The sequence below is a fragment of the Myotis daubentonii genome, chromosome 8 (assembly GCF_963259705.1).
Source record: "Myotis daubentonii chromosome 8, mMyoDau2.1, whole genome shotgun sequence".
Taxonomy (NCBI): Eukaryota; Metazoa; Chordata; class Mammalia; order Chiroptera; family Vespertilionidae; genus Myotis; species Myotis daubentonii.
In genome coordinates, this window is record NC_081847.1 from 37,249,292 (window position 1) to 37,270,765 (window position 21,474).

Below are 21,474 nucleotides of genomic sequence, written 5' to 3' on the forward strand. Positions count from 1 at the left end.
AATGTTAAGTCTGGAAGAGAATTTAGAAATCATCTAGCTCTCCTCCCCAGAGAGGTGAGGTGATTTGACTTACTCAAGCTCACCCAGAGAGCAGCTGGCTTGGCCAGAACTCCTGCCATTATACCATACCAGCCCTTCTCTTACTGTTGAAAATTTTAGGTGTAAATATTTATTTGGTAACAAGATGAGAAATGTATTAAGACTACATATTTTGAGAATGTTATTTCCTTATAAACAAATAAACAACGGATATCACACTAGGAATTCAAATAACTTGATATAAGATACAATATCTGAGCTGCTCAAAAAGCTAAACATAGAATCACTGTATGATCCAGCAATTCCACTCCTAGGTATATACCCCCCAAAATGGAAGCATATGTTCAGATAAAAACTTGTATGTGAATGTTCATAGCAGCATTATTCATAAAAGCCCAAAAATGAAAAGAACCCAAATGTATATCAATTGATGAATGGGTCATAAAATGTGGTATAATCCATACAAGACTATCCATAAAAAGTAATGAAGTACCGAAACATACAATATGGGTAAACCTTGAAAACATTATGTTAAGTGACAGGAAACAGACATTAAAGGCCACATATTATATGATTCCATTTATATGAAATGCCTAGAATAGGTATATCCATAGAGACAGAAAGAGTAGTGGTTGCCAGGGATTGGGTGGGGGGAGGGAGAGAGGATGGGGAGTGACTGCTAATGGGCACAAAGTTGCTTTTTGAGGTGATGAAAATGTTTTGGAATTAGATAGTGGCGATGGTTGCATAACATTGCAAATTCACAAAAAAGCACATTTAAAATAGTGAATTTTATGGTTTATGAATTATACCTCCATTTTTTAAAATGGAAAAGAAAAAAGATACAATCTCTGCCTTCTAGGAGCTAACAATTTAACTGAGTCAGGACCAAAATACAGAGATACCAAAGAAGTCATTGGTTCAGTGTTATGTGACAAGTAATGTTATACAAGTCAGCAGAAGAAAGAAACTATAGTTAAAAATCTTAGTGCTAATGCCAGAGCCATAGTGATCAGTGATGATATTTTCAGGCAACACAAAGCAGTGATTAAGAGCATAGGCTCTAGAGCAGTGGTTCTCAACCTTGGCTGCACATTAGAATCACCTGGGAATCTTTTAAAAATCCTGATTTCTGGGCCTCATCCCCCGGAAATTCTGTTTCTTTGTTATGGGGTGGGGCCACAACATTAGTAACAAAGGAACAGAATTTCTGGAGGATGAGGCCCAGAAATCAGGATTTTAAAAAGATTCCCCCGTGATTCTAATGTGCAGCCAAGGTTGAGAACCACTGCTCTAGAGTCTGGCAGGTTTGGGCTCCAATCCAGGATGCCATATGTACTGTATAAGTCTGATTAAGTTACTTGACTGGTAGGCTAAATAGTTGTCTCCCAAAAGATATCTACATCCTAATTCCTGGAATCTGTGAATATTACTTTACATGGCAGAAAAGGATTTCGAAGCTGTGATTAGGTTAAGGATCTTCAGATGGGGAGTGTCCTGGATTATCCAGGTGGGTCCTAAATGTAATCACATGTATGTATTCTTATAAAAGGGAAGCAGAGGGCACTTAGACCCAGACAGAAAAGGAGAAGGTAACATGACCCCAGAGGTAGAGGTTAGAGTGATGTGGCCACAAGCCAAGGAATGCCAGCAGTCACCAGAAACTGGAAGGGGCAAGGAACAGATTCTCCCCTAGAGCCTCCAGAAGGAGCACAACCCTGCTAACTCCTTGACTTCAGTTCAGTGAAACTGATTTTTAGCCTCCAAAACTCTGAGAGAATAAATTTCTGTTGTCTTAAGCCAACGAGTTTCTAGTAAGTTGTTACAGCAGCTGCAGAATATTAATATACCAACTTCTCAGAGACTTACTCTCTTCATCTGTAAAATGCAGGTGGAAATACTATCTATCTCACAGGTAAGATTGTGGTAAAATGTAAAATTCAAATGGCTCTGGTAAAGTGCACTTAGCTCCCCCAGAGCCAGTTTCTCACATCAGTTAAAAATGAAGCTCAGGCCTGGCCGACATGGCTCAGTGGTAAAGCATCGACCTGTGAACCAGAGATTACAGTTCGATTCCTAGTTGGGGCACATGCCCGGGTTGCGGGCTCAATCCCCAGTGTGGGGCATGCAGGAGTCAGCCAATTAATGATTCTCTCTCATCACTGATGTTTCTCTCTCCCTCTCTGAAATCAGTAAAACATATATACTATATATATATAAATTTTTTTTTTTTTAATGAAGTGCAAACAAGAGCAGTGGCTCTCAAATTGAAGGATTTGTTAAAACAGATTGTTGGATCACACTTCCAGAGTTTCTGATGAGCAGATCCAAGGTGGGACTCTAAACTTGCATTTTTAACAAGTTCCTAAGTGATGCTAGAGCTGCTGATCTGCAACCACACTTTTCAGAATCTCTGGACTAGGTTACTTTAAGGTTCCTTTCCAGTTTTAATAGTCTAAGACCCTTAGGTACATCTAATAGATGTAGCAGTCAAATAATAAACACTGCTGTATCAGGTTGAAATAGTCTTAAAACTAAGTTATTTTCCTAGGTAGAGAGTGGAGGATGGGAGCATGACTAGGAGGTACATGGTAAAGACTAGTTTTAACTTTTGAACTAAGCAGAATGAAAAAATCTTAAGCAATGGTGGGAATAGGAAGAGGCTGTCCCCTCATCCAACATGCTGGCCTCATTTTAATTTATCTTAATCCCACCTTTCTGCCTTTTCACCAGACCCCTTCCCCTGCATGCCCTCCTCTAGAAACACATCTAGGTGTCTCCTGAATTCATTTATTGGCTTTGCCGTGCACAGCATAATACCGCCTTTGTTAGTCTCCCAGCCCAGCCTCTCCAAGCACGGTGTTCAGTCTCGGTGTTCCTCTACTCTTAAAAAAAACATAAGCAAGGAGTCTCTGAAAAATAATTGTAAAATCAACTAAGGCAAATTCAGAGGATGTGGAGACATTCAGACTCTAAATGTTGGAAAAAGAAACAAATTCAGAACATTGTTAGCATTCTCATCTGTCTTTCACCCCCTTTAATCTCTATTAGTTCTGTTGAGTAGGAAACCTCTGCCGTATTGGATTAGAAATTCTGAATAAAAGGGGCCTCAGGTTTGGGATTGCATTGAAGAAATGGAATGCTTCTAGATTCAAGAAAAGCTGTCCTCCCTAGCTGGCTTGGCTCAGTGGATAGAGCGTTGGCCTGTGGACTGAAGGGTCCCGGGTTCGATTCCAGTCAAGGGCACATGCCCGGGTTGCAAGCTCGATCCCTAGTAGGGGGCATGCAGGAGACATCTGATCAATGATTCTCTCTCATCATTGATGTTTCTATCTCTCTCTTCCTCTCCGAAGAGAGAGAAAGAGAGAGAGAGAGAGAGAGAGAGAGAGAGAGAGAGAGAGAGACCTAGTTAAACTCTGTGGGGAAAAAATGAGCAAAATAGCAGCTTGCTTTAAAAACAAAAGAAAAGAAAAACTGTCCTCTTGGTCTTTGGAAGTCCTTGGTAATACCACAGAGGAGAAGGAAGCTGCCATGAGGTTGACTAGGGAAAGTTATCATGGTATAGCAAAGTGGACCCTGGACCGGGAAGAGGCAAACAACTGAGCCCCTTCAGATTGAGAACCATTTAATGAAAGCATCCCTGAGACACCCAGTCTAACATTTTGAGGTTCATCTATTCTATAAAGTAGATTAAAAGTACAAACGACCAGAGAGCCAGGGAACCCATGAGGCAAGACAGGGAGAAAAATGAACCTTTTTTTTTTTTTTTTTGCAGGGGTTGGGATTGGTGGTAGAGGGGTGTCAGTGAAATTGAATCTTGACATAAGAAGATCATTCATTAAGTCAGTACTTGGGAGCCAGGACTGGCCACACGCTAAGAACAGAAACAAGTACCTATGTTCACCGCAAACAACAGGTGGGTGGCTACGTTAGGCACTCTGTTTAAGACACCAGGGATCCTAAGATCCTTATCCCATACAATGGTCATGACCTACACAAACCCATAATTAGAGTATGTCTTATTTCAAAGTCTGTGCAAAATACTGCAAAAATACAGAAAAGGGAGAGGCCAAATATACTGTGCTAACATTATTGAGAGTGTTGGGGAAAGCTTCTTGGAGGAGGTACTATGCAGCTGTGTCTTATAGTGTCATGAGCAGAGGAGATAGGGGTTAAGTCAACTTTAGACAGAGAGAACAGCATAAACAAAGCCCAGAATCATAAAAGAGCATGGCATACTGTGACACCAGTAAAAATCTGGCATGAGTGGAACATATATTTGAGTGTATGTGTGCAGGTACTCGCACATGAAAATTTGTGTGTGGGTAGAGTTTGTTGGAAATTAGAATAGAAAGGCAGGCTGGGGCCAAAATGTGAAGATTCCACTCCCAACCCCTAATTTTCACTTTCAAGAATTTCAAACTTATTGAAAAAAACAAAGATGTAAGAGTAATATAACAAGAACTTGTATAATTTTAGATTCACAATTAATATTTTGTGACATTTGCTTTATATCTATCTACAGCTGACCCTTAAACAATATGGATTTGAACTTCGGGGGTCCACTCATGCATATTTTTCAATAAATACTGTAACTGTATTTTCCCTTTCTTATGATTTTCTTAATAACATTTTCTTTTCTCTAGCTTACTTTATTATAAGAATAATATAGCATATAAAATATGTGCGAATCAACTGTTTATGTTATCAGTAAGTCTTCCAGCCAGCAGTAGTTAAATTTTGGGGAAGTCAAAAATTATATGTGGATTTCTGATTGCATATTTGGGGCGGGGGGAGCCAGTGCCCCTAACCTGTGCATTGTTCAAGGGTCAACTTTATATATACACACAAACACACTTTTTTCTTTTACTAAATAATTTGAAGATACTTGCAAATAAAACATTTCACCCATAAATACTTCAGCAGGTATCTTCTAAGAACAAGCACATTCTCCTACATATCTATGAAGGGTTCTTCTGTATGCCACTGCTAAGGAGTTTGAATTTTATCCTGTATGTGGTAAGAGCCCGCAGAGATTTCTAGACAGAAGAGGGACATACTCAGATGTGGGATTTAGAAAGGAAACCAGTGGCAATTATATGGTGGGAGGGTTCAATTAAGTCAGGAAAGTCCAAGAACTAGTTAAGAGGCCATGTGCAGAAAGAGAGATGATGAGGATTGACATGAAGCAATGGAACAGAAGAGAGAATAAAACCCAGAGATATCTTGGGAAAAATCTGACAGGTCAACTAGATGCAGAAGTTGAGGCAGGAAATGAGGATGACTTTAAGAATTCTAGCTTGGGGGACTGGATTGATGGTGAAGACATCAAAAGTGAGACAGGACACACAGGAAAAACAGGTTCATGGAGCTATTTTTCCCGTCTACTGAGTAGGAGAGGCATTAATGACCCCTGAAAGGGGGGTGTGGAAAATGGCTTTAGCTGTGTCCGATGCAACCAGCTCTAAGCAGTATTATAACTACGGTACAAAAGATAATCAAGTGAAACAGGGCCCCCAGATAGACTGGAGGCAAGAGATGTGTTGGAAGAGGTAAACAGTTCTGGAATGATGAGCTAAATTAGGAGTACTTAGCATGAAGAGTACTTAAGCAGAAGTAGTATAGAAAGGCAGTGCACTGAAGTAGCCAGGGCCTTGAAAAATGGAATTAGGTCTCTGTCTTTCTCCTACAGAAATGCCATGAGGTAAGCTGAGGATAAAAAAGGGGATCAAATTCACTCACTTGACTCCTTCAGTCAAGATGCATTTACTGAATGCCTACTATGTACAAAGCTCATTTTTGTTAAGGTAGGAATACAAAGACAGGTAAATATGAATGACTTCAGGAAACTCACAATCTGTAACTGAAGATAAAAATGACCATGAAAGAGACAAATTATCATGTGCATAGATAGGAGATTCATGCTTTATTTAATTTCAAATACAAAAAGGTTTATAAATTCTCTTTCAGGGACATTCCTTGAAATAGTGAATCCAGTATGGCACTCGGAAGCCATTAGAGTGGCCCTCCGGTTATAAGCACCCAGGCATCCAATCAGTTGGAAAACCATCTAAAGCAGCAGTCGCCAACCTTTTGGACCTCACGGACCACCAGTGGTTCGCGGACCACCAGTTGGCAACCGCTGATCTAAAGCACATACTCTGCATACTGTTGCTACCTCTTAAAGCCTGAGGGTATGAAACTTGTTTAGGGAAGGGAATGCAGCTACTAGAGCAGCGGTTCTCAACCTATGGGTCGCGACCCCTTTGGGGGTCGAACGACCCTTTCACAGGGGTTGCCTAAGACCATCGGAAAACACATATATAATTACATATTGTTTTTGTGATTAATCACTATGCTTTAATTATGTTCAATTTGTAACAATGAAAATACAGCCTGCATATCAGATATTTACATTACGATTCATAACAGTAGCAAAATTACAGTTATGAAGTAGCAAGAAAATAATTTTATGGTTGGGGGTCACCACAACATGAGGGACTGTATTAAAGGGTCCGGCATGAGGAAGGTTGAGAACCAGTGTACTTGAGGAACATCTTCAGTTGGACACTGTTTAAATTCATTAGGCAACTCCCAAATGGAACTGCTCTGCCTTCTAAGAATTTAGACTTCTCTCCTCTAATAAACAAGTATCCACTCTACAGCTTAGGACACCTGTAACACTTTTAGAAGAAGGACTGCTATATGAGAATAAACACATTCTTAAAGGCCTCAGGCCCCAGGGATTGCTCTGTAGTTACACTCCACCATTCATACCAGTGACCACAAAAACTATGCTGCATGGGAGTGAAACCATAAAGTGGTTCTTTTAAAACAATACCTTTGGTAGGGAGTTTTAATTCTGACCTAGAGATATAGCAAAAGTTTTACCTCATGGTAAAACAGAGAAGTCTGATTGAAGACTTTTGTGGGAGGAAGGAGATGTGAGTAGAATTACAGAAGCCTGGAAGGAAATTTCCAAAACAACTAAAGTACTTGTAATTCTTATTTTTACCACCCTTTATAGATTTAAAGCCTTTGTTAGTTTAGGAGCTTAAATACTTTATGTATAAAATGTTTTTTTTTAATCAAGTAATTCCATTAGAAGATGGGAAAGCGTGGAAAAAGAAACAGAGAAAATGAGGGTAGAGGAAACAGTATCTCATTTCTTTTTCTTCCAATGTTTAAGACCAGCAGAGCAAATAAATGTCCTCCGATGCTCAGTGGATAGAGCATCGGCCTGTGCATGAAAGGGTCTCAGGTTCAATTCCTGGCCAAGGGCATGTTCCTGGGCTGCAGGTTCGATCCCCATGTGTGTGTCTTCCCCCCGGCCCCAATTTTTCTAATGGAAAAAATATCCTTGGGTGAGGATAAACAACAACAACAAAAAGGATACCTCCCACTCTACTTTTTCCAATAATTATCAGAGGCTTCCAAAACTGTCTTCTTTCATGATATATTTACTGGGCATGCATTCAGCCAAAGGGCAATGATAGGCACTTGGGAAAATACAGAGGGATGTGTGTGATCCTGTCTCCCCGGTCCCCAATTCACCTGGAAGTCAGTCAACATATGTGCATGACAATGGTACAAACAGAAACAGTAAGAACCAGAAGAAGGGTGCATATAAATTATTATGGTACTTTCAGCTACAGAAAACTGGGATTGGCTTCCAGTCTGGGGTGGAAGGACATGGAGGAGTGTTAGGGTAATGTAGGTGTATGTACCACATGAAGAAAGACACAAGACAGGAAAAGCAAGGCATTCAGCTTGGCTGGAGTGAAGAGTATGTGAAGCAAGGATGGGATTGGATGTTCACTAAAGCCAGGCACATGTGCTAGATTCTAAGGTTTTACATATTTAAGGTTCCAGGAGAGCTAAAGGAAATGAGTTTGGAAAAGTAGCCTGGAGTATGATCACAGAGAACCTTGCAAAGCAAAATGCTGGTACTGAAAAGCAAAATCGAATTTTACAAAGGAATCCAGTTCAACCCAAAGTTCCCCCGCCTCTTCCTAGGATCTCTGCACCATCCCTTGAAGCAGCTCTGCCACACAGAGAGCAGGAGACTGTGAAATGACAGGAGGTTCATCATTATTCTGGAATGGTGCTAACAAAATATCACCTGGAGTCCTGCTAAGGCAACTGGCATGCCAGGGACCACTGATAAGGATAAACTTGCATTTTCTTAACTATAGACCACTCCACCCTTTCCCACCTAGTTAGTCTCCAGGACTTGGAAAGCTTTTAAACCTGCTCATTGTAAGCCACAAGGTGGAGATGTCTGGCAGGACAGAACTGAGAGGAAGTCGTTTAGTCAGCCTAAGGTTACCATTAACACTTTGAGCCACTGCCTTGAGCTAATTTTTATGTTTGTTTTTTAAGTTTGGTTGAAATGTCACAAATGGAAAAATTAAGTAAAGCGCCCTGTTAGCCACAAGACTGGACACACCTGGCTGCAAACCCAGCAAAAGAAACTTACTTCATTAGTAGGAGAGGCAGAAAGTGAAATTTACATCTGAAATCTGCCTGCACCAGGAGAAAGAGCTGAGGCCAAAGGCGCTGTCTGTTTTTACAGCTGTGTCAAGACTTAGCTCTCTACTCTTACCAACACTCAGGAGTGAGGCAAGGACCCAAGGAAAAATGGTCTCCAACCTCTTCAGCTGCGACTCAGCTCACAAAGGTTTTTAAGAACCAGTTAATGAAATAAAACAAGACCAGATGAGGTGATATAATGAACTTTATTTCCACAGCTAATTTATATGTTTAAATCCCAAATAATGTTTTTTTTTTAAAAGTCAGAACATTCTAAATTACTGATGTGATTTTTGTAACCTCAAATTTAACACTCACTTTTTATACCAGCTTCAATGAAGATATATGAGTCTGCCTCATTTTTCACAATAGCTGGGCTCCTAAAAAGCTGGTAAAAAGCAAAAATTTATCAATTAAATTTTCCCACCTAATAAGGCTGGAATTCTAATTTCAAAGGAGTCCTGATTAAAATTTCTGATTCGTCATTAATTTGCAAGTGGCTCTGTTGGTTCTTGATCTTCCCCACACCAATCCACTCAAGTAAAGTAAAGAATTACATGGCATAAGAAAAATCACTACTGCATTGATCAGTCTTATAAATTCTACTTAAATGAGTTTTCTTAAAGATGCATACCTGGGATGCCAAATAACACAGATCTGCAAATTACCACCTTCAAATCATAGGTTTCAAAGCTGACAAGAAATCTGAAAATCATGTAGCCTACCTCCATGATTTTTCTTTTTCCTTTTTAAAAGAAAAACTGAAGCACAGAGAAGGAAAGACTTGCCAGTCAGGATCAGAACCAGGCCAGACTCGTTCCCTACTGCTTTTCTCCAGCTACACATCCCTAATTTTCCCATTTCTTTAGGTTGTACACACACAGAAGACTGAACTCTCCTCTACATATACACACACAATCATTCATAACTTAGAAGTGATTAATATTATTTCCTTGCCTGTCTAAAGGGTGTCTGCTTATACCCTGAGATTGAAAAGGAGGATCAAGTCAATTATAATAGAAAAACAATAATAGTAATTCCACAGCTCTTCCAAACTCTCTTATTTTTAAATCACCACCTTTTACTTAGAGTCTTTGAAATCAAACTGGAGCATGGCATTTCCCTTCATGAAGGCGAATTTAAGAGTCTGTACTTGGGGAACATTATGTATCATCTAAAACCTTGCTATTCAAAGTGTGCTTGCCCCTCTCTACCCTGCCCTACAAGTGGCACTGGCAGCACCAAGCTTTTTAGAAATATACACTCTCTGACCCTACCTCAAACCTACTGAAACAGAATTTGCATTCTAACAAATCCCAGGTGAATTGCAAGTATGTTAAAGTTTGAGAAACACTGATCTAACACACTCTTTATAGGCAGCATCATATCTAGAACAATTCAGATAGTAAAAATGGTTGAATAAAATAAAAGGGAAAAAAAGAAGGAAAGACTACTTCCTACAGGACTATGTGGATATACACCTGGACCAGAGATTAAGTCAAATATGATTTCTCTGGCAAATAAGTGGACTTTAAAACAGAATTCCAGAGGCTGAAGTTCAATTTATTCATCCAATCTTAACTGTCTAAGTAAAAAAACTGTGGGTAAGACAAGTCTCCTGCCATTATAAAGCATACAGTTAAATAGAAGGAACATGATACAGTAACATAGGAGATGATTCAAAATGTTGAATACTGAGATATAGATATAAATGGAGGTCCAAAAGAAAATTCATGGAGAGGGGGCAACTAAAAGATTCCTGTGGTCCAGAATCAGTAATCTAGTTCATTAAGCTACTTAGGGTAGGGATAAACTGTGGCCCACATGGCTCTAGTGGTCCAACTTCCAGCAGAGTTAGTCAACAATAAGGAAAACAGGCTAACTGATAGAAGAGTTATGGTGTAACTGGCATGGCGGTCAGCCTAGGTTTTAGGGTATTACTGGTCATCATTAAATGGGGATGCTTTGAGACTCTGGTACTCCTGTGTCCTCTGTGCTGCCACAGAGATGGGGAGTAAGTACGTAAGAATATGTGGAACACTCAGCTGTATGAATACCTAAAAGGCTGCTACTGATCCTACTCTGGGCAGCTAAGACAGCAGAAAGGCATGACAGGGAGAAAAATGAAAAAGGAACCAAAGAGCACAATTACAAAGACAATTTAATACTGACTCCAAAACAGATGATGATGATGATAACAGCTAAAACTCTGATATATACTCTCATCTTCTTAGAATGAACAGACATGCCAATGGTCTGTCATCCCAGAGAAAGGCATATAAACATCAATGAAGTATTCTATAGGTAAACCCATGTCCACTGTGCTTTCTACACTTGATCTTAGCCAAAAGGTGGAGAAGCGATCCATTGTGCTTCCTGTACATGCAGATCTTCTAGACATGAGAATTTGAAAATACCCTCAATCCAGACTCTCAGTAGGCAACCATCATTTCCATAAGTAAGTCTCAAAGACTACAATTTTACATACATATTAAGCACAGGAAACCATTAGGCAATAACATAGGAGTATGTGAAAATAATTATAATACAGAAGAGTAAAATATGGGTAAAGATGACCCACTTAACACCAGGCAGCAAGGAAAAATCTCTAAAACATATTATTTGAGTGAAAAAGAAAGTTGCATAAAGGTACACGGAGGATGATGTTATACATAATAAAATATACACACACAAAACCAATACTATGAATTTTCTATAGGTAGCATAGGAAAAAGTCTTAAAAGATAAATACCAAAGTAGAAACAGTGATTACTTCTTGAAAGGAGGTAACTGACCAGGATTGAGATTGATGATTAAAGGGATTTTAGTCTTAGTTAAAACATTTTGGCCCTGGCCAGTTTGGCTTAGTGGATAAAGCATCGGCCTGCGGACTGAAGGGTCCCGGGTTCGATTCCGGTCAAGGGCACATGCCAGGGTTTCAGGCTTGATCCCCAGTAGGGGGCATGCAGGAGGCAGCTGATCAATGATTCTCTCTCATTCATTGATGTTTCTAACTCTCTCTCTCTTCCTCTCTGAAATCAATAAAAATATATTTTAAAAAAACATTTTGAATTTTGAAAACAATTGTAAAGTTAAAACATATCTAATATATATTACGTAAAAAGGCCAAGATGCAAAATAGTGTGTATAGTATAAGCCCACTTGTGTTATGTTAAAAGAAAAGAAAACTAGAAAGATTCGCATCAATTCTTTTTTTAAATATGTGATTTTAGAGAAAGAGGAAAGGAGAACAGGGAGAGGGAGAGGGAAGGAGAAGGAGAAAGAGAGAAATATTGATGTGAGAGAGAAACGTCAATCAGTTGCCTCCTATAGGCACCCTGACCATGGACCAAACCTGCAATCTGGGCATGTGCCCTGACTGGGAATCAAACCAGCGACCCCTTGGTACATGGGATAATGTTCAACCAACAGAGCCATACCAGCCAGGGCAACACATCAATTTTTAACAATGATGACTTCTGGGAAGTTGGACTGGGGAAAAGACACTTGTTTTTCTTTTTCTTTTTTTTTCTTTTTTTTAAATATATTTTATTGAGTTTTTACAGAGAGGAAAGGAGAGAGATAGTTAGAAACATCGATGAGAGAGAAACATCGACCAGCTGCCTCCTGCACACCCCCCACTGGGGATGTGCCTGCAACCAAGGTACATGCCCTTGACCGGAATCGAACCTGGGACCCTTCAGTCCGCAGGCCGACGCTCTATCCACTGAGCCAAACCGGTTTCGGCGACACTTGTTTTTCACATAAATACATTTTACTGTTTGATTTTTATTTTATGTATGACTTTTATAATACATCTATAAAACTGTGGTACATCTACACGATGGAATACTATGCTGCTCTAAAAAGGAAGGAACTCTTACCATTTGCAACGTCATGGATGGAACTGGAGAGCATTATGCTAAGTGAAATAAGCCAGTCAATAAAGGAAAAATACCACATGATCTCACTCATTCATGGACAATAGAGACCATTATAAACTTTTGAACAATAATAGATACAGAGGCAGAGCTGCCTCAAACAGATTGTCAAATTGCAGCGGGAAGGCCGGGGAGGGTTGGGGGGCAGGAGGTAGGGGGGTAAGCGATCAACTAAAGGACTTGTATGCATGCATATAAGCATAACCAATGGACATAAGACACTGGGGGATAGGGGAGGCTAGGGGACTGTCTAGGGCTGGGGGATAAAATGGATACATATGTAATACCCTTTGTAATACTTAAAGCAATAAAAATAAAATAAAATAAAAAAATAAAAATTAAAATTAAAAAAATATATATAATATACATCTATAAACTTTATCAACAGGGAGAGCTTTGCTCCATAATGAACAAAACCAAATTAATCCATTTCGTGACCCTGTCTGATGATTCTGCTTTAGACACTCCCAACCTGGGAGGTAACAAAAATGGGAAAATAACAAGGAACTACATCTACTGTAACATGGTCTAGACCAGTGATGGCGAACCTATGACACGCGTGTCACCTCTGAACTCATTTTTTTGGTTGATTTTTCTTTGTTAAATGGCATTTAAATATATAAAATAAATATCAAAAATATAAGTCTTTGTTTTACTATGGTTGCAAATATCAAAAAATTTCTGTATGTGACACGGCACCAGAGTTAAGTTAGGGTTTTTCAAAATGCTGACACGCCGAGCTCAAAAGGTTCGCCATCACTGGTCTAGACACATAAAATACACAAAATACACAAAGAGAGTATTATTTATTTAACCAACTATATTCTAATTTTTTGTTCCATTTTTCTGTTGTCATCATTCTATTATACATACATACATATATGTTATATAGTCTCCTTTTTCAGCTTAATTATTAAATGTACTAATGTACATTTTCAGTAGTACCGTGCCAAAGTATTCTAGGTTGTTGGTGATCAAGCTGCTTATTTTTCAGTTCCTGAGCACAGTGCAGGTCCATTGCAGGGTCTTTTCATCCAAACTAAATTAGAGGAGGACTAGTTCAAACATTGAATCAGTGTCAAAAGTATAACATGCTTAAACTGGATGATTATTTGATTTCCTCCATTCACCAAATCCGTCTCTCCTATCACCATGATTTGGGTTTAATAATTCCACACAGAGGATGTCCTCACACTGACAAAACATGATAATGTATGCAAACATATGAAGTATGTAAGGCATGTCTGTCTCCATTGAGGCAAAAGTGACTCTAGCTAAATTACTACTTGGCATTAGTCAGCATTTCACAGAAATCTATAAGCAAAGCCATTCTATAAACACAAAATGGGTTAAAGACTTAAATGTAAGACTCGAAACCATAAAACTCCTAGAAGAAAACGTAGGCAGTAAAATCTCTGACATTTCTCTTAGCAATATTTTTGCTAACATATCTCCTCGGGCAGGAGAAATGAAAGAAAAATAAACAAATGAAATTACAACAAACTAAACATTTTTTGCACAGCAAAGGAAACCATCAACAAAACAAAAAGATAATCCACTGAATAGGAGAAGATATTCACCAATGATACATCCAATAAAGGGTTAATATCCAAAATTTAGAAACTCATATAACTCAACACCAAAAAACCCCCCAAATAATCCAATTAAAAGAGTAGGCAGAGGATCAGAATAGATACTTCTCCAAAGAGGACATAACAGATGGCCAATAGATATATGAAAAGATGTTCAATGTCACTAATTATGTTATTCTATGAACATGTATGACTTTTATAATACATTTATAAACTTAGTTAACTTCTCAATCTACAGGGAGAGCTCTGCTCTGTAACGAAAGAAACCGTATTAACCCATACACATTAAAACCATAATGAGATAGTACCTCAAATCTGTCAGAATGGCTATCATCCATAAACCAACAAACAACAACTGTTGGTGAGGATATGGAGAAAAGTGAAACCTCATGCGCTGTTGGTGGGAATGCAGACTGGTGCAACCACTGTGGAAAACAGTATGGAGGTTCCTCAAAAAATTAAAAATGGAACTGATTTATGACCTAGCGATTCCACTTCTAGGTATATATATATCTGAAAAAACCCAAAACACTAATTCAAAAGAATATATGCATCCCTATGTTTATTACAGCATTATTTACAATAGCCAAGATATGGAAGCAACGAAGTGCCCCAAAATAGACAAATGGATAGAAAAGGTGTGGTAAACATATGCAAAGGGGTATTAGGCAGAGATATAAAGAAAGAATAAAATTTTACCATTTGTGATGAGATGGCTAGACCTAGAGTTGTGATGAGATGGCTAGACCTAGAGGGTATTATGCTAAGTGAAATAAGTCAGACAGAGAAAGGCAAATAGCATAGGATTTCATTTATGTGTGGAATATAAATAATAAAATAAACAAAATAGAAACAGACTTATAGATACAGAGAACAGACTGATGGTTGCCAGAGGGGAAGGAGGTTGAGGGAATGGATGAAAATGGTGATGGAATTAAGAAATACAAATTGGAAGTTACAAAATAATCATGGGGATGTAAAGTACAGCATAGGGAATACAGTCAATAATACTGTAATTACTATGTATGGTGCCAGGTGGGTACTTGAAATATCGGGAAGACCACTTTGTAAAGTGTATGATCGTCTACCACTATGTTGTACACTGGAAACTAATACAAAATAATATTGAATGTAAACCTGTAATGAAAAATAAAATAGATAAAACTTCAACTCAATCCCTCATTGGAGTTTTTCAGGACCAGAATCTAACAGCACTCACTTACCCCCATGACTCTGCCACGCTGCTCAACATCCTCCCACATAAAATGAACTATGATACGACACATGTATTTCCCAGTCCGGCCTTCCTGCTTCATTCGGACTAGACACATCCTGGGTGGGAAGAAGAGATAAAGAGTCACTGGCTGTTTCCATTTTTCACATCACACATTTCCCTTGAAGGTCAGTTCATCTGAGTGATTTCAGCAGAGCACAGAATAAAAAAAACTGGGCCCTAACCGGTTTGGCTCAGTGGATAGAGCATCGGTCTGCGGACTCAAGGGTCCCAGGTTCGATTCTGGTCAAGGGCATGTACCTTGGTTACGGGCACATCCCCGGTGGGGAGAGTGCAGGAGGCAGCTGATCAATGTTTCTCTCTCATCAATGTTTCTAACTCTCTATCCCTCTCCCTTCCTCTCTGTAAAAAATCAATAAAATATATTTTTTTAAAAACTGGAAGTGATTTTAAAAAAACTTTTACTGAGGTATAATATAGATACCATAAAGTACAAAATCTTAAGTGTACAACTTAATGAATTTTTACATGTTATATACACCCACATAAGCACCATCCAGATCAAGATATAGATTATTGCCCGATCGACATGGCTCAATGGTTGAGCGTTGACCTATGAACCAGATCACGGTTCGATTCCCCGTCAGGGCACATGCCCAGGTTGCAGGCTCAATCCCCAGTACGGGGCATGCAGGAGTCAGCCGATCAATAATTCTCTCTCATCATTGATGTTCCTCTCTTCTCCCTTTCTCTCTGAAATAACTAAAAATATATATTTAAAAAAAGATATAGATTATTTAGAGCAACTCAGAAGACCCCCTCACAAATGGAAGGAACCTTTCTTAATTGTAGAAGATAAGTCTGAATCCTTCATTACTGATGAAAACTGGAGTCCTACAGAAGGCAAGTAATTTGCCCAGCCACAGAGTAGTCTGTAAAGGTGGGTAAGTACTGTGCTGTCCAATATGGAAGCCACTAGCTACATGTGGCTATTTAAACACTTTAAATGTGGCTAATTAAGATTTCAAAGATTTAATTCAAGAAAAAGAATATAAATATCTTAAAACTTTTACATTGCCTACATGTTGAAATGTTATTTCAGATATATTGAGTTCAATAAAACCTACTATTAAAATTAAGTTCATTTCTTTACTTTTTTAAATGGAGCTACTTTTAAATTAAATATGTGGCTTGCATTTTATTTCTGTTGGACAGCATTTGTACAGAATATAAGTCACAGAAAATATTATTATTTCATCTGTAATTATAAAATTGTTTGCCCCATTAGAATGTAAACTCCATTGAAAGCAAAGATCAAGTCTGGTGTGTTTTTTTTAATCATTGTATTTCCAGGGCTTTAGTAGGCATTCGATATATGTTTGCTGAATAAATAAATAGATAAATTCAGGGCCAAGTTTAGGGCTCTTTCCCCTATACAACATTGCCTTTCATCAACCAAGAGGGCTCTCCCTGCTTAAGACCTTACATAAGAATGTAAGAATTATATTTTTTAATTAATAAATACAACATTATATTTCTTTTTTTTTTTAAATATATTTTATTGATTTTTTACAGAGAGGAAGGGAAAGGGATAGAGAGTTAGAAACATCGATGAGAGAGAAACATCGATCAGCCGCCTCCTGCACACCTCCTACTGGGGATGTGCCCGCAACCAAGGTACATGCCCTTGACCGGAATCGAACCTGGGACCTTTCAGTCTGCAGGCCAATGCTCTATCCACTGAGCCAAACCGGTTTCGGCACAACATTATATTTCATGATATATAAGAATATAAACAGGACCTAGCAAGTTTGGCTCAGTGGATACAGAGTTGGCTTGCAGACTGAAGGGCACGCACCTTGGTTGCAGGCTTGATTCTTCTGTACAGGAGGCAACCAATCAATGTGTCTCTCCCACATTGATGTTTCTCTCTCTCTCCCTCCCCTCCCCACTCTCTCTTTCTCTCCTTCTCCCCCTCCTCCTCCTTCTCCCTTCCACTCTCTCTAAAAAATTAATAGAGACCTAACTGGTTTGGCTCAGTGGATAGAGCATTAGCCTGCAGACTGAAGGGTCCCAGGTTTGATTCCGGTCAAGGGCAAGTACCTTGGTTGCGGACACATTCCCAGTAGGGAGTATGCAGGAGGCAGCTGATCGATGTTTCTCTCTCATTGATGTTTCTAACTCTCTATCCCTCTCCCTTCCTCTCTGTAAAATATCAATAAAATATATATTTTTAAAAATCAATGAAAAAATATCCTCAGGTGAGGATTAACAAAACAAACAAACAAAGAATATAAACAGGGTCATCAACTTTCCAAGCTAGTTCCTCATCTCATTCTCATGACCATACTTATACTTATTTCTATAATCTCCCATTAGTTACTAAGCAGTTACAACAGGACAACTTCCCTAAAAGATAATTCCCGCTATAAATATGGAATATTCAGTTTAAATTGACAAATCTACCTCCATAAACAATTAGTCCTGCCCAATAAAATCTACTAGCAATAGCACGGTACAATGGAATGATCCCATCCTGCCTGCCTCAACATTTCCTTTAGTAACTAAGATGGAGAAAAGCAAACATACTTATCAATTTGCAGAGGACAAGAAGCTGGGTAGGAAGACAAATATGCTTGACGACCCAACCATGAACCAAAAATACTTCAACAAGCTGTTTCAAGGAGTTGAATCTAACGGAATGAATTTGAACAAGAATAAATCTAAGGTTCTGTAACTCGGCCTAAAAGAACAACTGTAGCCCTGGCCAGTGTTTCTCAGTGGTGAGAGCACTGGCCCACACACCAAAGGGTTGCAGATATGATTCCTGGTCAAGGGCACATGTCTGGGCTGCAGGTTCAATCCCTGGCCCCAGTGGGGGCGCCTGCGGGAGGCTATTAATCAGTGTCTCTCTCACATCTATGTTTCTCTTTTTCTTTCTCTCTCTCTCTCTCTCTCCCCCCCTCCTTTCCCACTCTCTCTAAAAATCAATGGAAAAAATATCGTCAGGTGAGGATTAACAAAAACAAAAGTCTTACAGACTGAAGTAATAGTATATGTTTTAAGGGAATCAAGAGGAAGAGGAAGTTGCTCCCCAAATTATTATGATTTTAGATACAGTAATGGAAATACAGTATCTTCAATGTGTAAAGTAAGATTTCCTATTCAGCACAGATCAGATTCTAATAGGAATACTGTCAATAGTTTGAACATTATATATATACTAGAGGCCTGGTGCACAAAAATTTGTGCACTCGGCGGGAAAAGGGGATCCCTCAGCCCGGCCTGTGCCCTCTCGCAGTCTGGAACCCCTCGGGAGATAACGACCTGCTGGCTTAGGCCTGCTCCCAGGTGGCAGAGGGCAGGCCCAATCCCTAGGTGCAGCCCCTGGTCGGGCTCAGAGCAGGGCTGATTGGGGAGTTGGGGCGCTGCCCCTGTCATACCAGAGCAGGGCGATCGGGAGGTTGTGATGCCACCCTCAGTCACGCTCAGGGTAGGGCCGATTGGGGGGTTGGGGCTCTGTACCCTGTCACGCACAGAGCAGGGTCGATCAGGGGGTTGGGGAGCTCCCCCCTGTCATGCACAGAGCAGGGCCGATCAGGGGGTTGGGGCGCTGCCCCGTCACACACAGAGCAGGGCCAATCAGGGGGTTGGGGAGCTCTGCCCTGTCACTCACAGAGTAGGGCCGATCAGGGGGTTGGGGAGCTCCCCCCTTATCAGGCACAGAGCAGGGCTGATCAAGGGGTTGGGGCGCCTTCCCCTGTCACGAACAGAGCAGGGAGGATGGGGAGGTTGTGGCCCCGCCCCCTGTCACACACAGAGCCGCAGGGCGATCAGAGGGTTTGGGCGCTGCCCCCTGTCACGCTGATCCCAGTGCCGGGAGGCCTCCCGGCTCTGCTGATCCCGGTGCTGGGAGGCATATTACCCTTTTACTATATAGGATAGAGGCCTGGTGCACGGGTGGGGGCCAGCTGGTTTGCCCTAAAGGGTGTCCTGGATCAGGGTGGGGGTCTCCACTGGGGTGCCTGGCCAGCCTGGATGAGGGGATGATGGCTGTTTGCAGCTGGTCACACACCCTTCAGGGTGGGGGTCCCCACTGGGGTGCCTGGCCAGTCTGGGTGAGGGGCTGAGCGCTGTTTTCAGGCTGGCGGGTGAATGAAACTCCCAACCGCTCCTTTTTTTCTTTTCTTTTTTATTCTGGGCCAGCTTTAGCTCTGAGGCTTGGCTTCAGCTCTTAGGCCTCCGCTGCTGAAAGCAGGTTTCTGGCCTTTGTTTACCTTCTGTATTTGAAACAATGTTACGATCCTGCTGGCTGAAGCCCAGCTGACTAAAGCAGGTTTCTGGGGTTTTGTTTAGCTTCTGTATTTGTAGCATAGTTGCTTAGAGTTGCAGCTCAGAGGCCGCAGCTGCAGGCAGGGAACATTGGAGTCCTCCATCACTGAAGCAAGCAAGCCTCATGTTCGCTTTAAGCTGCCTGGCTGCCGGCCGCCATCTTGGCTGGCAGTTAATTTGCATATCGCCCTGATTAGTCAATGGGAAGGGTAGCGGACGTACGCTAATTACCATGTTTCTCTTTTATTAGATAGAAGATATATATATATATATATTGATTTCAGAGAGGAAGGGAGAGGGAGAGAGAGATAGAAACATCAATGATGAGAGAGAATCATTGATCGGCTGCATCCTGCATGCCCCCTACTGGGGATCAAGCCTGCAACCCAGGCATGTGCCCCTGACCGGAATCAAACCTGGGACCCTTCAGTCCACAGGCAGACACTCTATCCACTGAGCCAAACCAGCTAGGGCTGAACATTATATTTTTAAGAGAAAAAAGGAAGAGATGAAAGATCAGAAGATATTTAACCTGGAAAAAAAACAGGAGAATTGCCTTAATAATGTAGAACAGTAATTAGACTGCCCAAGAGTTAGAATCAGAACCAATGGGAGGGCCACAGAAAGAGTAAGAATTATTCAGGATTGAATACTGAAAGTAGAACTTTCTAACAGGGGAGTTTCTGAAAATTCAAATAATGGAATGAATAATCTCAAAAAATAGAGAACTGCTGATTTTTGAAGGGTGAATACATATTTTGTGGGAACTCAGCCACGTGACTACCTGGTCTTTAATGTCTCTTCCAACCTTGGGAATTGCTGATGCTATGATTCTAAAGTTGCACCTCTGAACCCAACTTGTGACTAAGAAATAACACTTTGTGACAATAAAAACAGGTCATGGAAAAAGATTTGGCCACTTTATATGATATAGGGCATATTCCAAGGCAGAAACAAACTGGGGAAAATTCAGTCCTTTTCATAAGATTTTTTCTTAAAGCTAATCAAATCACTCATGTCAGCCTCTCACCTGAAAAGAGCTGTGTGTTTTGATGCTTGAGTGTCGTCAGAGGCCAATTCATCAACAGCAATAGTGAGGTAATGGAATTCTTCGTTTATTTGAAAATTCTGTAGTTTGTTAATACACCTGCCCTCTGAGGTTTAAAAGGCATAGATTTTCTCAGACCATAAACTTACTAACTATATTAACATGGGGTGAAATGTTTTTTTTGTTTCAGAGTTGTTTGTTCTATAGCCATTACAGATAACAGGTAGGCTCAAATGGTCATCTGGGTAGGAAAGATCAAGCAAATTGAAGACACTTTCAAGAATTCCCTCGGACAATTCACTCAAGGAACATAAATTGAGTTCCTACTGTGTGAGGGAATATATATGGGGATTATCAGAGTGATGGTTAAAAAAAAGCCCATCTTCCAGAGAGCAGTTAGTCTCCCCGGGGAGACAAAATCCACCAGATATACAAAGAGTCCTAAAAGAGAATGTTGTAAGTATCCCAAAAATAGTACAAAGCGCAACTGAGTTTGAGAGGATTACTTTTGGCCGAGTGGGATCAGAGAAAGCTTCATGGGATTTGGAAAGATGAGCTGAAGTTGGATAGATAGAGACAAAAAATAAATAAAGAGAATTTCCAGCAGATGGAACATTATGAGCAGAGCAATGGAAGAGCTCAACACATGTAAAGAAACAATGCTTTTGTGGTAGGGCAGGTATAGGAAACAGAAAAATGTGCTAGAGAGGTCATAAAAGGCTTTGAAATGCCATGCTAAAAAGTCTGGATTTTACT

At 40.1% G+C, this 21,474-nt stretch overlaps 1 protein-coding gene across 4 annotated transcripts in view; it reads right to left on the bottom strand.

Annotated features, from left to right (window-relative positions):
• Window positions 1–21,474, bottom strand: part of LOC132239557 (ubiquinol-cytochrome-c reductase complex assembly factor 1) — a 119,204-nt gene that overhangs the window by 32,029 nt on the left and 65,701 nt on the right. For all 4 annotated transcript variants that reach the window (XM_059705980.1, XM_059705979.1, XM_059705981.1 and 1 more), the window contains one exon: window positions 15,328–15,436. In XM_059705980.1, coding sequence (XP_059561963.1) covers window positions 15,328–15,436 — 109 coding nt within the window. The remainder of the gene's footprint in view (window positions 1–15,327; window positions 15,437–21,474) is intronic.